Here is a 12,739-nt window from a genome sequence, read left to right on the forward strand (position 1 = left end):
TCTTTTTTGTGGCTTTGGTGGCTTGGGTTGATGTTGTTGTTGTGTTTTGTTTGATTTTTGAGACCTGGTCTCTTTACATAGTCTCACTCTGTAGACCAGGCTGGCCTTTGTAGACCAGGCTGACCTTTGTAGACCAGGCTGGCCTCAGAGATACACCTGCCTCTATGTTCTGAGTGCTGGGATTAAAGCTGTACTTGGCATGAGTCTTGTGGCTCTTAAGCATGGGCCGACTGCCGAGTTGTTATCTCCAGCCCTTCACACTGTGATATTTGTCCTTAGTTTTAAAAAACTAAACATTAGTAAAATAAAATTTTAAAAAATTCTCATAGTCTTTTGGGGGATTAACATATATATTGATGTATTCCAGAAATGATCATGCATTTATTAACTTTAATATGAAAGTAAAAAAATTAAAGGTTAATAATTTAAATACTTTAAAAATATTTATGAAGAATATTTGGGAGCCCGCAAGGTGGCTCAGTGAGTAAAGAGCTGTTAAGCCTGATGAACTGAGTTTAGTCCCCAGGACCCACATTGTAGAGAGAGAGAATTAATTCCTGCTGGATGTCCTCTATCCTCCAGACATGCACCAAAACACATGTGCATGCACACATTTGTGCACAGAAAAGGGGGAGGAGACTGCAATAATAGTTTTAAACAGTGTTAGATCACTCAGCTTGGTGGCATGCTCTTGTGATTCTAGTGTCCAGAAGGCAGCTGCAGAAGAGCTAAAGTAGATTCGACCTTCAAGACCATTATGACAGCCAAGTGACACCCTCACTTAAAAGCCAAAAGGGAAAGCAAAGCCAGGTGCAGTGGCTAATGCTCGTAATCCTTAGCAGGTAGAGGCAGAAGAAGAAGAACCATTATGAAATTGAGACTCGCTTGGCTACATAGTGAGTTCCAAGCCAACCTGGGCTACAGTCAGACACTGTCCTAAAAACAAAAAAAGAACAGAGTGGAGTGTTGTAATAATTTTTTAACCCTGACCCAGGGTTTTTACCTCGCCTATGACCATTTAGTTCCCAGATAAAAGACACACATAACCTTTTTATTTACAATAAGCCTTAAACAGCACAAGAGCTGGGAAAATACCTACCCTCTATGCTATTAGAATCTACTTTCCTATAGATGACCCATAGTTATTACTTTGTTTCATCTGGGCTGCTCTTAACTCTAATTGGCCAGCCCTCAGGGCCAAGTTTATATGGTTCACCTAACCTATGGTGGCTTCTCTTCTCTAAGAAACCTAAACCCCACCTTTATTTCTTCTGCCCAGCTACTGGCTGTTGCACCTTTATTTACTAATCAGAAATAACTTGGGGGCAGAGTCAAAGGTCTGCATACAGACTCCAAGTCCTGGGGGCTGCACTCAGCACTATAATAGACAGCAAGACCAAGCCTCAACAAGGAAGTGAGGGTGAGGGCAGCCTGTGCCGCACAGCTTCTCCCTTGGAAAGGGAAAGTTGGTCTTTCTTTTCTTACTTAAGTATTTGTGAGAAATCTGTAATTATCTTTTAACATTGTTCTGTGACTTTTTTTAATCTTAATGGCATTATTTCTGTGTGCTAGCTTGAAAGTAATCGTGAGTTTAGTGAGCTTTTATGTTAGAGTGTTTAAATTGCAACTTTAGAAGTGACTGCTTTATTTTAGGTATTCTCGAACTCTCCCTCTTGTGAACTGACGAGTTCTGGATCCTGCAGCAGTATGCTGAAGCTGGGTGAGCTGGTCAGGATATTCTTGCTTGCCTGTCCTTACAGCCATATCCCCTAAGTATTAAGAATATGAAAGGAAAACACCAGTTTGGATCGGGGTGAAATAAAGGCATAATCTCGTTACTGTCCATAAAAATATTACAAACTTTATCTTAAATTCCTAGGACTAGAAATGCCTTTGGTTTCAGAGTTTTTAGATTTTGGGGATGTCTGCATGGAGCCCAGCAGTTGAACATCCCTGAGGTAAACTGCGGTTTTTACAGGAAGGATGTTTAACCTGGAGCTCTCCTTTATAATCTTTGTCTGAGCTGACCGCTGTATTTCCTGTTACAAGCATGATTCCAAATGTGACTTCAGATCAAGGCTTATTGATTAAAATCAAGAATGGGCGGGACTGGAGAGATGGCTCAGCAGTTAAGAGCACTGACTGCTCTTCCAGAGGTCCTGAGTTCAATTCCCAGCAACCATATGGTGGCTCACAACCATCTGTAATGAGATACACTGCACTCTTCTGGTGTGTCTGAAGATAGCAACAGTGTACTTATATATGATAACGTATGGCTGGGTGTTTAAGAGTGTCTATTGCTCTTACAGAGACCGTTTGGACCCCAGCACCCACATGAGGCAGCTCACAACTGCCTCTGACTCCTTCCCCGGGGTGTGAGGCCCTCTTTTGGACTTTATGTATTCACACATAACCACACACAGATTTATATATACATACACACATAATTTAAAAAAATTAAGATAGATCTTTAAAAATATTCCTGAGAGCTTATTGTGTGCCTGGCACTGCATCTAAATGGTCAGGAGAAACAGACCTTGTCTGTGCTCCCAGACTTCATGGTGCATTTGTCCAACAATCTTAAGTTCCTAACTCCTGCAGTTGTGTAGACCTCTGGATTGTTGTTAGACCCTATGGTGGACTTGTAATTGTATGTACTGCATAAAATGTTATTGTGAGAAAAGCTCAGAAGAGGGCATAGTTCTGAGAAATGGTTTTAGTGTCTTCCGTGTAGAACAACTTGTTGTTTGAGAGGAGAAGGAGGAGGAGGAAGGTAGTGAAGGTCAGTGTTAGAGAAGGTGAGGTTCAGAAATCTGAAGAAGGAGCTAAGAAGTGATGTTCATAGTTCTACTGCTCAGACTTGTTAATTAAGGCTCCTCGTGTACCTCAGAAGTGCAAAGATGAGTAAACGTATACCTTGTGTATTAGTTCTTTGACGTTGCTGTAACAAACAACGAAGATGACAAATTGGGGGAAAGGTTTGCTTTAGCTCATGGTTTTAGAGACCTTGAGCTGTGGTTTTTTGGGAGGAATATCAGATCTTGTGTCAGAGAGAGAGCAGATTACTTCATTGCAGACTGGGAAGCAAAGAGAAGGGAGAATATCGTGTCTCCTTCTCTCCTCCTCTTAATGTAGTCCAAGACTGCAGTCCACAGTCAGGGTGGCCTTTCCTCTTTTAGTCTGCTGTGGAAACCTCACAGATACCCAGACTTAGCTCACCAGTCTGTTCAGTCAAGTTGGCACTGAAGACTGACCGTTGAAGGCAATGCCATCTCCGCGCGATGCCCAGACACATCACTTCAAACCATTACACTCTGCAGTTAAAAATTCCAAAGGACGGGGTTGGGGATTTAGCTCAGTGGTAGAGCGCTTGCCTAGGAAGCGCAAGGCCCTGGGTTCGGTCCCCAGCTCCGAAAAAAAGAAACAAAAAAAAAAAAAAAAAAATTCCAAAGGACTTGAAAAATGGTGATAAGTTTGGGTTATTTTAAAGTCTTTTTGAGGTTTATGTAAATTGAACTTGGTTTATACATATTGTTTTAATATCAGTTACTTGATTACCATTGTGGTTTTGTGGTAGTGAAAATTGAACTTGGGATCTCATACGTGTTGGTACTGTACAACTGTACACTCGTAGCCCTGCCATTGCTTTCCTTTAATTTGTTTGTAACATTTGTGCTGGATTACTGTGCTTTTAAAAAATAGAGATTTAGTTCTACTATGTAAATAAGCTTTCTGTCCCCATTCAGGCTGCTGACTGGAATTTTTTTCTTCTCATTACAAATATGTTGTTAAAGGTAATAAATCTCCTAATGGAATAAGTGACTATCCAAAGATCAGAGTGACAGTGGCCCGAGATCAGCCACGGAGAGTCCTGCCTTCCTTTGGGTAAGCTAAAGTGTACTCTTCCGTAAGCGAAGCTCACTGTTGCTAGGCTTTCTCACTGTGTTCTGTTACATTATCTGAGGGTAATGGCTGAGTATCACGTGACTAGTTAGACATAAATTTCTTTCTTTTCCAACTATATTACATGTCCATAGGATGATTTGATTTTGAAAACCATTTTAATATTTTTATTTTTAATAACTATGTGTATGAGTATTTTGCTTGGATACCTGTGTAGCACTTTCATAGCTGGTGCCTGAGGAGGCCACAAGAGGGTACCTCCAACCCTGGTCCTCTGGAACAGCAGCCAGGACTTTTAATCATTGAGCTTTCTCTGTTTTAGGTTTTATGTTTTCATTTATCTTTGAGGATTTCATACAATGTATTTTGATCGTGTTCATCTCCAACTCTTCCCAGATCCTCCCCCAACTCCCTGCCTACTGAACTTCTTGTCCCCTCCCTCCCCCTCTTCGTTCCTTCCTCTGTCTCTCTCCCCCTCTTCCTTCCTTCCTGTCTCTCTCCCCCTCTACTTGTCTCCTTCTCATCCCCCATCCAGTCTAGTTTGTGTTGCTAGCTCCTCCTGGGTATGGGGCCTGCCTTGATGGATATGATAAGTAAACCTGGTGTCACTCCACTGGAGAAGGCTGACTTTCTCTTTCCTGAAGCAGACAGATATGATAGCTCCTGAGCTAGGGGTGGACTTTGTACCCACTGCCATGCTAGGCTTTTGTTTGGCTTTACCCTTTGTGCATGCTGTCACAGTCTCATTGTGAGTTCATAGTACATCTGTCTGTTATCTATAGAAAAGACTGTTTCTTACCACTTTTAACTACCGCCTCTGATTCTTACAGTATTTCTACCCTCCCTTACATAGATCCCTGAACCTTGAGGGGAGAGGTGTGATATACACAACCCATTTAGGGCTGACCATTCCAAAGTCAGTACTTATTATCTGTACACTGGTCTGCTGTGGGCTTCTGTGTTAATAGCCATCACCATGAGAAGCTTGTCTAATGAGAGTTGAGAGAGGCACTGGTCTGTGGTTATACCTGTGATTCATTAAGAGTCATTTTTATTGCTATATCCATTTAGCAGAGTAGTACTAGTGAGTCGTCCCCTCACCCAGAGCTCAGGGACATATCTTGTCTTAATAAGGTTCTTGGCCTTATTGACAGTGTCCATGTGGGTCTCCTTTCATAGAGCAGGCCTTAAATCTACTTAGAATTGGCTGGTCACTCCCATAAAATATGTGCCATTTGTGCACCATCGTCCTAGCTTGAGGGGCTCACAGCTGCAAAATTTGGTGACTACGTTTTCCTCTGGTGGCATGCATACATCTTCCAGCGCTGTGGTAGCTAGCCACTGTGGTTTAAGCTTTCAGTTGAGTACCAGCTAGATTTCTCTATGTTCTATGGTTCAAGTATTTGGTGTTTTTCAGGACAGCAATGGGGTCTTACTGTCAAGCTCTGGAGGGTAAGCAAGAGCATTGGCAAGAGTCTGTTATGTTTAGGGGGTTGGTCTATAGGATTCCACTAGCCACCAACTCAAAAAAGAGGGAGCCATTCCTGGTACCAGGTATTTTCCTTGGTAGTGTGTGGAATTAGGGAATGTGCTTTCTTCTCAACAGCCTTTATAGTTTTCTCCAAAATTGACCACATTTTAGAGCACAGAGCAAGTTTCAATACGAATGTAGGAAAATTAAAATAACATCCTGCATCCTATGTGACCACAAAGGATAAAACTGGATATCAACAACAGTAAAAACAGCAGGAAGTACCCAGACTTGTGGAAACTAAACAACACACTATTAAATGACAATTGGATTAAAGGAGAAGTCTAAAGTGAAATAAAAACCATCCTAGAATTAAGTGAAAGTGAAAACATAGAATCTGTGTTTATGTATGTTTGCCCACAGAGGCCAGAAGAGGGTGTTAGAGTCCCTGGAAATACAGATGTTACAGTTACTAGGCCCTTTGTGGTGCTAGGAACTGAATCCTGGTCCTTTGCAAAAATAGCAAGTGGTTTACCCATTGAGCAATCTCTCCAGCCTCCTTGAAAACCATTTTAAAAAGAATCGACATTCTTCTTTCAAACTGTGTGTGTGAGTACAGAAAAGTGCATAAATCTTAAATATAGCCTGATAAATTTTATACACTGAGATGTCATGTCTATTAAATATTTTTTCAATAATTTTCTTCCCTCTTAAATTTTTATACATTTAGTAAATATGTGTGTAAAAGTTCGAGGACAGTTTGTGAGAGTCGGTTCTCTCTGCATCCTATAGGCTCCAGGGGTCAAATCCAGGTCATGAGGTGTGGGGACGAGATCCTGTGGTCTCTGGGCTCCCCTGTCAGTTGTTCTGTGTGGATTGTCACTTTCTAGAATTCCTATTGCTTGGATATCTATCTTGAGTCTCTTCTCTTGCCTTGTTCCTTTTAAAACCATGTTTAGTCAAGTGTGGTGGTGATCTTTTATCCCAGCAGTGGGAGGCAGAGACAGGCAGATCTGAGCTTAAGGCTAGCCTGGGCTACATAATGAGTTCTTGACAACCAGGGCTACATAAGGAGACCCTGACTCAAAAAACAAAAGCAACCTCCCAAAAAGCTATATTTTATTTGTTTTTGTTGTTGTTTGTGGGTTTGTTTGTTTTGCCTAGGGTCTCAACTACATAGTTCACGCCACCGGAATTTATTATGTAACTCAGACTGTCCTAAATTCACTGTGTAGTCCAAGTTGGCTTTGAGCTCTCAGTTTTTCTGTTTTCACCTCCTCATCTTTTCCTTAAGCTGTAAGAATCCTCTCCAGTCTGACTTTATTCTGTATCTTGTTCTGATGATGAATGTACACTGCCTTTTCCTATCTCAGAAGCTCTTTATTATTTTTACATTTCTTTGACCTTGCTTTTTCTCTTCCTCTGCCCCCAGCTGCCTTGGTTTATTTTATTTTAGTCTCATCTTTCAAGTTAGAGTCTTTATTAAAAATTCTGGGCCTGGAGAGACAGTTAAATCAATCCAGTGCTTGCTGGACAGGCTCAGTTTGGATTCCTAGCACTCTTGCAAAAGCTGTGCCACAGCTCCACGCTCGTGTGACCCGCAGTGCTGGCGAGTGCCTGAGCTCACTGGCCAGCCTGTCAGCTGAAGTGATGAGCTCCCAGGCCTGGTGAGATCCTGCCTCAAACAACAGGAGAAGAGCAGCAGAGGCAGACACGCCGTTAGCCTCTTGCTTTTACATGCACAAGCACACACATGCAAACATGAAGACATACAAATGCAAGACCAGCAATCCTTGGCTAACAAACTTATAATTTAAATGGAAATCTCGGTGGCCTTAGAGTCGATTCAGGGGTTGAGAGCACTTGTCGCTACTGTAGAGGACCCAGCCATGGTCAGTTCCCAGCACTCAGATGGTAGCTTCAACCGCCTGTGACTTGAGTTCTGTAATTCTGATACCCTCTACCTCTGTGGGTACTGAATGCACACCTTGCTGTACACGCAGACAAAACACTTATACATAAAATAATAAAATAAATACCTAAGACATTTTAAAATGAAAGCCTGCTGTGGTAGCACACACCTTTAATTCCAGTGCTTGGGAAGTATAGGCTGGTAATGTCAAGTTCAAGAACAACCTGGTCTACAAGGCCAGCTAGGGTTATATTATACATGGGGATCTTGTCTCAAAAAGAGAAGGGAAGGTTGGGGAAAAGGGAGAGGCCGATTGACTAATATAAAGTGGGGTGTTCTGAATTTGGGTGAAAGATAAATTGTAGCGGTATAAGGGACATAGTAATTGACAATAGAGTATCTTGTATCAGAACATGAAGGAGGCCCAAAACCAGCCCAGCTTGGGGAAAAATTTGATTGGTAGTTAATGGCCAAATGGGACAATTTAAACATCTAAATGAATAAAGTTTGTAACACCAATACCAGTGGGTGGGTGTGTACTATGGAAAGGTAGATCTCCACAGGAAATGCTGAGAGAGCATAGAAGGCATGAGAAAGATTACCAGACTGTCATAGTAATGATTGTGTAGATGAGCCTTGGCTGAGCTAAAGTGGGGATGGATTCAATGAGGCTAGAAAAGTTATATTAACATTACAATATCTTCCCCCAAATCCCTTACTAATTGTAAAGGAGGAAAGTAACGTATTATAGAGAAACCTGCCTGATACTTGATACTACCTTAATAGATAATTGTCAGCAGTGGCGCAAAAGGATATCAGCCTCCCAGCATATTGCCCTGAGGTGGACATCATCACTCACTGTAATAATGTTCTTGCAGAAACTGAGTAGCTAAACTTACCTGTGAAAATAGTTTATGAAATGGAAATGCATTCTACAAAGCCTCAGGCCTGTGCTGTGTTTTTAAGTTACAGATGCAATAAGATGCAGTGTGAAATCTGAGTAGCTAGGACTGTAGGCACACTGCACGGACCCAGCAAAGGATTTGCTAGCATGTAGCGGTATTTCTGTGGTGCTCGTGAGTAAAGGACAAGTACACAATTCAAGAGAGGAATGTGCAGTGGGGACTAAATCTGGAGCTGGGGTTGGAAAGCTGGCTATGAGGATGGTTTTCCTACAGCAGCTCTGGTGGTCAGAACGGACATTGCATAGTGAAATGCTGGTGTGTCTAACTTTGACTGTTTAGAAATGAGCGGTCTTAAACCAGAGCAGCAGAATATTCGGATGACCTAGCAGCTTGAATCTTAATTCCATGATGCAATCTTTTTATTTCTTTTATTTTCCAGTTTTACATTGAAATCAGAAGGCTATAATAGAAGACCAAGTGGCCGTCGCCATAGCAAAAGCAATCCAGAGAGTTCCTTATCGTGGAAACCTCAGGAGCAAGGTGTAACAGAGATGATTTCTGAAGAGGGTGGCAAGGGTGCGAGGCGTCCCCATTGCACCGTGGAGGAGGTAAACTCTTAGCCTGATATCTTAAAGAAATATTTCTAATGATCTTTTTTGAGTAATAATTTGTGTACTATGGCATAACATTCAAAAGGTACCAAAGGGGGGTGGTGATTATAGTGTCCCTGCTTCCCTCCCTACCTGGCCTTCCTCAGCTGCTTTGACTCACAGTAGTGCACTCAGAGCTATTCTAGACAGAGTTTCAGATGTTGGATCCACTGACAAAGAAGGAATCCTAGGAAGAAATTACTTTTTACTTTTACTTTTGGAGGACAGGGTCTCTTTATATAACCCTGGCTGTCCTGGAACTCGGTATGTAGACCAGGCTGGCCTTGAACTCACAGAAATTTGCCTACCTCTGCATCCTGAGTGGTAGGATTACACAGATGCACCATACACCTTGCCTGACTTATTTATATAAACCTTAATAAGTGTAATTAAGTAAAGGTGGTAAATGACGTTCCCCTCCACTTTATCCTTCGCCTTTCAGAGCACTTAGTGCGGTGAGGAGACAGGCCTTCATTCCCTCTTAAGATCTTCATTTATCCAGGGCTGTTGAGAATTTCTCTGGCATTCCCCAATACCATCAGCTATTTTAATTTGGTAGCTGGTTTTGTGAGCTATTTGTCACTTATCAAAGAAATATTTGTTTAAGACCCAGATACGGTACTAGTTTTTAGTAATTTAATATCTGAATCCTAAATATATTTGGCCCCTGCCTTCATGAGTTTTACATAAATAATTTGTAATTTAGCAGAAAGGCCCAGGGAATAGTGGGCCAGAGGCCCTCTGGTGGTTTTAAGAAGAGAAACGAGTTTTTTAAAAGATGTGAGATGAGACTGTGGAGGTAGGTTTTAGAACAATGGGTAGTCAATCCTACAAGCACCTGTTTGTTAATTGAGAATAATACCACAGAGCATACAGGGAGACCCTGAGGCCTAAGCGTCAGCTCTGGATAAATATGTCACTGACCAAGGTGACCTCCCTGTGCGTTTAGGGGGAAGATGCTGACTTCAGTTTTGGACATTGTTTAAAGTGTCCATGAAACATGCAAGAAGGCAGGATTAGAGACATGTTTCTGGATTTTCTACAGATTGCTGTAATTTAATTCAAGGGAGCTGAAAAGATGGTTCAGGGAAGGCTGTTGTGTGAGAGGAGCTCTGGGCATTCATGGCAGGCAGAAGTAAGTAATCAGCAGGGGAGACTGAGAAGGAGAAGAGAGAATCACAAGAGTTTCTTAGTCAGGAAGGACCGGGTGAGGTGAGCTGGATGAGAAGCTGAAGGGCGACCATGTAACATAGGGGCTGAACCAGTGCAGAATAATGTGGTACAAGGCCACTGGGGATGTGGAAGACCAATTCCAATCAGGAAGTCAGGAAGCTGCAGATCTCTTGCTATAAAGTGGGTTGTTTTCTGTTGATGTTTTCTGGTCCGCTCAGTTTTCTTCAGCATAGTTCTGTCAAAGACGCAAAGGCCTCCACAATCTAGCACAGTGGTTCTCAACCTTCCCAATGCTGCAGCCCTTTAATACAGCTTCTCAGGCTGTGGTGACCCCAACCATAACATTGTTTTCATTGTTGCTACTGCATGGCTGTGATGCCACTGCTATGGTGAGTCATAATGTAAATTTCTGTGTCTAATGGTCTCAGGGGACCCTGTGAAAGGGTCATTCAACTCCCAAAGGTCTCAGCCCAGAGTGAGACCTGTGGGCCTAACAGATAATGTAAAGAGGGAAGCAGGATGGAGAGTAAGTGACCTCCCCAAGGGGGAGCGCTCCAGGCTGTTGACTCTTTTTCTAAAGAGGTCAGGGTTTGGGGTGTTTAGAAGAGTATAAAGCTGGTATTTGATTAGAGCAACTCTAAGGACAGTACGCTTCAGTAAAGAGTGTCTGTGGGCTCCATCTCTCTGACCAGCATCTGGTGGGCTCTGAGGTTAGCCTCCTGCTGTTACTCACCACGCATACTTTTTATTCAGGGTGTCCAAAAGGATGAAAGAGAAAAATACCTAAAGTTATTGGAGCGTCTTAAAGAGGGTGCTCACGGAAGCACTTTTCCTCCTGCAGTTTCACATCATAGGTAAGAGGAGCTGATGAGAAATTGCTTTAGACTTTTTCCTTAGTACGGATCCATTTTTCTTGGTTTTAGAGAGGTGATAGTGTGAAGAGAACTGCTGTGTAGTTTATCTGACACTGTATGCAGTGTTTACAGAACGTCTGACACTACAAAGTGCTGGTTTTTTTGGGGGGGGGTTGCTTTGTTTTGTTCATACTTTGTATTTTGAGACAGGATTTCTCTGTGTATAGTCTTGACTGTCCTGGAACTCTGTAGACCAGGCTGGCCTCAAACTCACAGAGATCTGCCTGCCTCTGTGTAGGATGATGTCATTATGCAGCAAGGCAGGTCCAGGATAAGGCAAAGCCTATCATTGGATGAGAAGGAAGGGTAGGCAGGGAAAAAGACGAGGAAGGAGGTGCGAGAGATCAAGATGGACTCTACAGAGGAGGGTGGCTCAGATTCAGGTGAACCAGTTCGTTTTTTACCTTGTCTAGGTGGGCGGTTTATATCTTTATCAATTGGCAGTGAATTTATTATGTGGATGAATTGTGGATTGAGAATTTAACATATAAATCTAATTGCTAAATTACAAGTTTCTGGAACTTTGATTTTACTGGGCTAGAGAGGACAGTGTGTGAAGGAAATGGCTGAGAGGCAGTTGGAGCATGCGGATCTGGGTCACTACCACCTAGGGGACCGCATGCTTGCAGACCGTGTGGCAGAGTAGCAACCGGAGTGAGTGGACCCACACCTCTGCCTCCTGAATTCTGCTGGGGTTGAAGGTGTGCACCACCACTGCCGGGGTTTGTTTGTTTGTTTTGATTTTTTGTTTTGTTTTTTCAAGACAGGATCTCACTATCTAGCATAGGCTAGCTTGTAATTTATAATTCTCCTGCCTTCATTTCCCACTTGCTGGGATTATATTCATTTGATATCACATCCAACTCATTTAAACTCTTACATAGAAAAAGGAAATCCCCTTCCACTCTCGTCAACGTGGATATTTCCCACAGTACCTGTCTGCCTCTGTCCTGGTTCTTCTGCTCAGCTTTTCTTTCCCTTTCTCTCTCCCTTCTTCACCCTGTCACAGTCTCTGCAGTTCATTTTCCTTCACACGCGTGCGCGCACACACACACACACACACACACACACACACACACACACAGATGCACACACACACACAGAGATGCACACACGCACACACACATAGATACACACACAGCCTCACACAATCTCTGAGGCTTCAGGCGATTGCACTTTAGCATCCTCTACTTAGAAACAAGATTAAAGTCATCTAGTCATAAGGACTTTGCTTCTGATGTTGCTCGTTAATTAAATACCAGCGATTTGAGCAGATAGGTGAGAGTGGAAAAGGAGGTAATGTCTTACCTGGAGAGGTGGGCAGGAACATGCAAGTCCAGCATGTCCGCTCATCTGGTAACTTAGCAACTGATTGTAAGTACACAGACTCCCACACAGCAAGTCGATCACAAGATTGTCTAGCGTACTGAATACAGAAAGAATTGATTATTATTTGGGAATTTTAACTTTAGCCACTATATATCATAGGTTTTGTTGTGGGCTGGGATGGTAATACTTACACTCTAAGGTCTTTTCCTTTGTGTCTGATCTGATCGTCCTCACTTTTGTCTAAGTTCTCAGAGAACGCAGATGGACACATTAAAGACCAAAGGCTGGACGGAAGAACAGAATCATGGAGTCAGAACAACCCATTTGGTTCCCAAACAGTGTGAGTTCCAGACTTAGCTCTTTCTTCAGACTCTGCCTGTGGTTCATGTGAGAGCACGCTACTGAAGTATGGTATAACAGACCATAAAATATTGTCAGGCTTCTAGACATCGGCTAGCACTTATCTAGTACCTAAAGTTTTA

General features: G+C 42.5%; 1 protein-coding gene across 2 annotated transcripts in view; it reads left to right on the forward strand.

Moving 5' to 3' along the window:
- The window catches only part of Senp2 (SUMO specific peptidase 2), a 37,292-nt gene that overhangs the window by 4,603 nt on the left and 19,950 nt on the right, over positions 1–12,739 (forward strand). Inside the window, exons 4-8 of one of the 2 annotated variants that reach the window (XM_032900007.1) lie at positions 1,654–1,720; positions 3,795–3,885; positions 8,631–8,799; positions 10,768–10,868; positions 12,503–12,597. In XM_032900007.1, the coding sequence (XP_032755898.1) occupies positions 1,654–1,720; positions 3,795–3,885; positions 8,631–8,799; positions 10,768–10,868; positions 12,503–12,597 (523 nt within the window). Of the gene's footprint in view, positions 1–1,653; positions 1,721–3,794; positions 3,886–8,630; positions 8,800–10,767; positions 10,869–12,502; positions 12,598–12,739 lie in introns of those variants that run through there. The other variant, XM_032900006.1, reaches the window with a different exon arrangement.

Source organism: Rattus rattus, chromosome 4, assembly GCF_011064425.1.
Source record: "Rattus rattus isolate New Zealand chromosome 4, Rrattus_CSIRO_v1, whole genome shotgun sequence".
Classification (NCBI taxonomy): domain Eukaryota; kingdom Metazoa; phylum Chordata; class Mammalia; order Rodentia; family Muridae; genus Rattus; species Rattus rattus.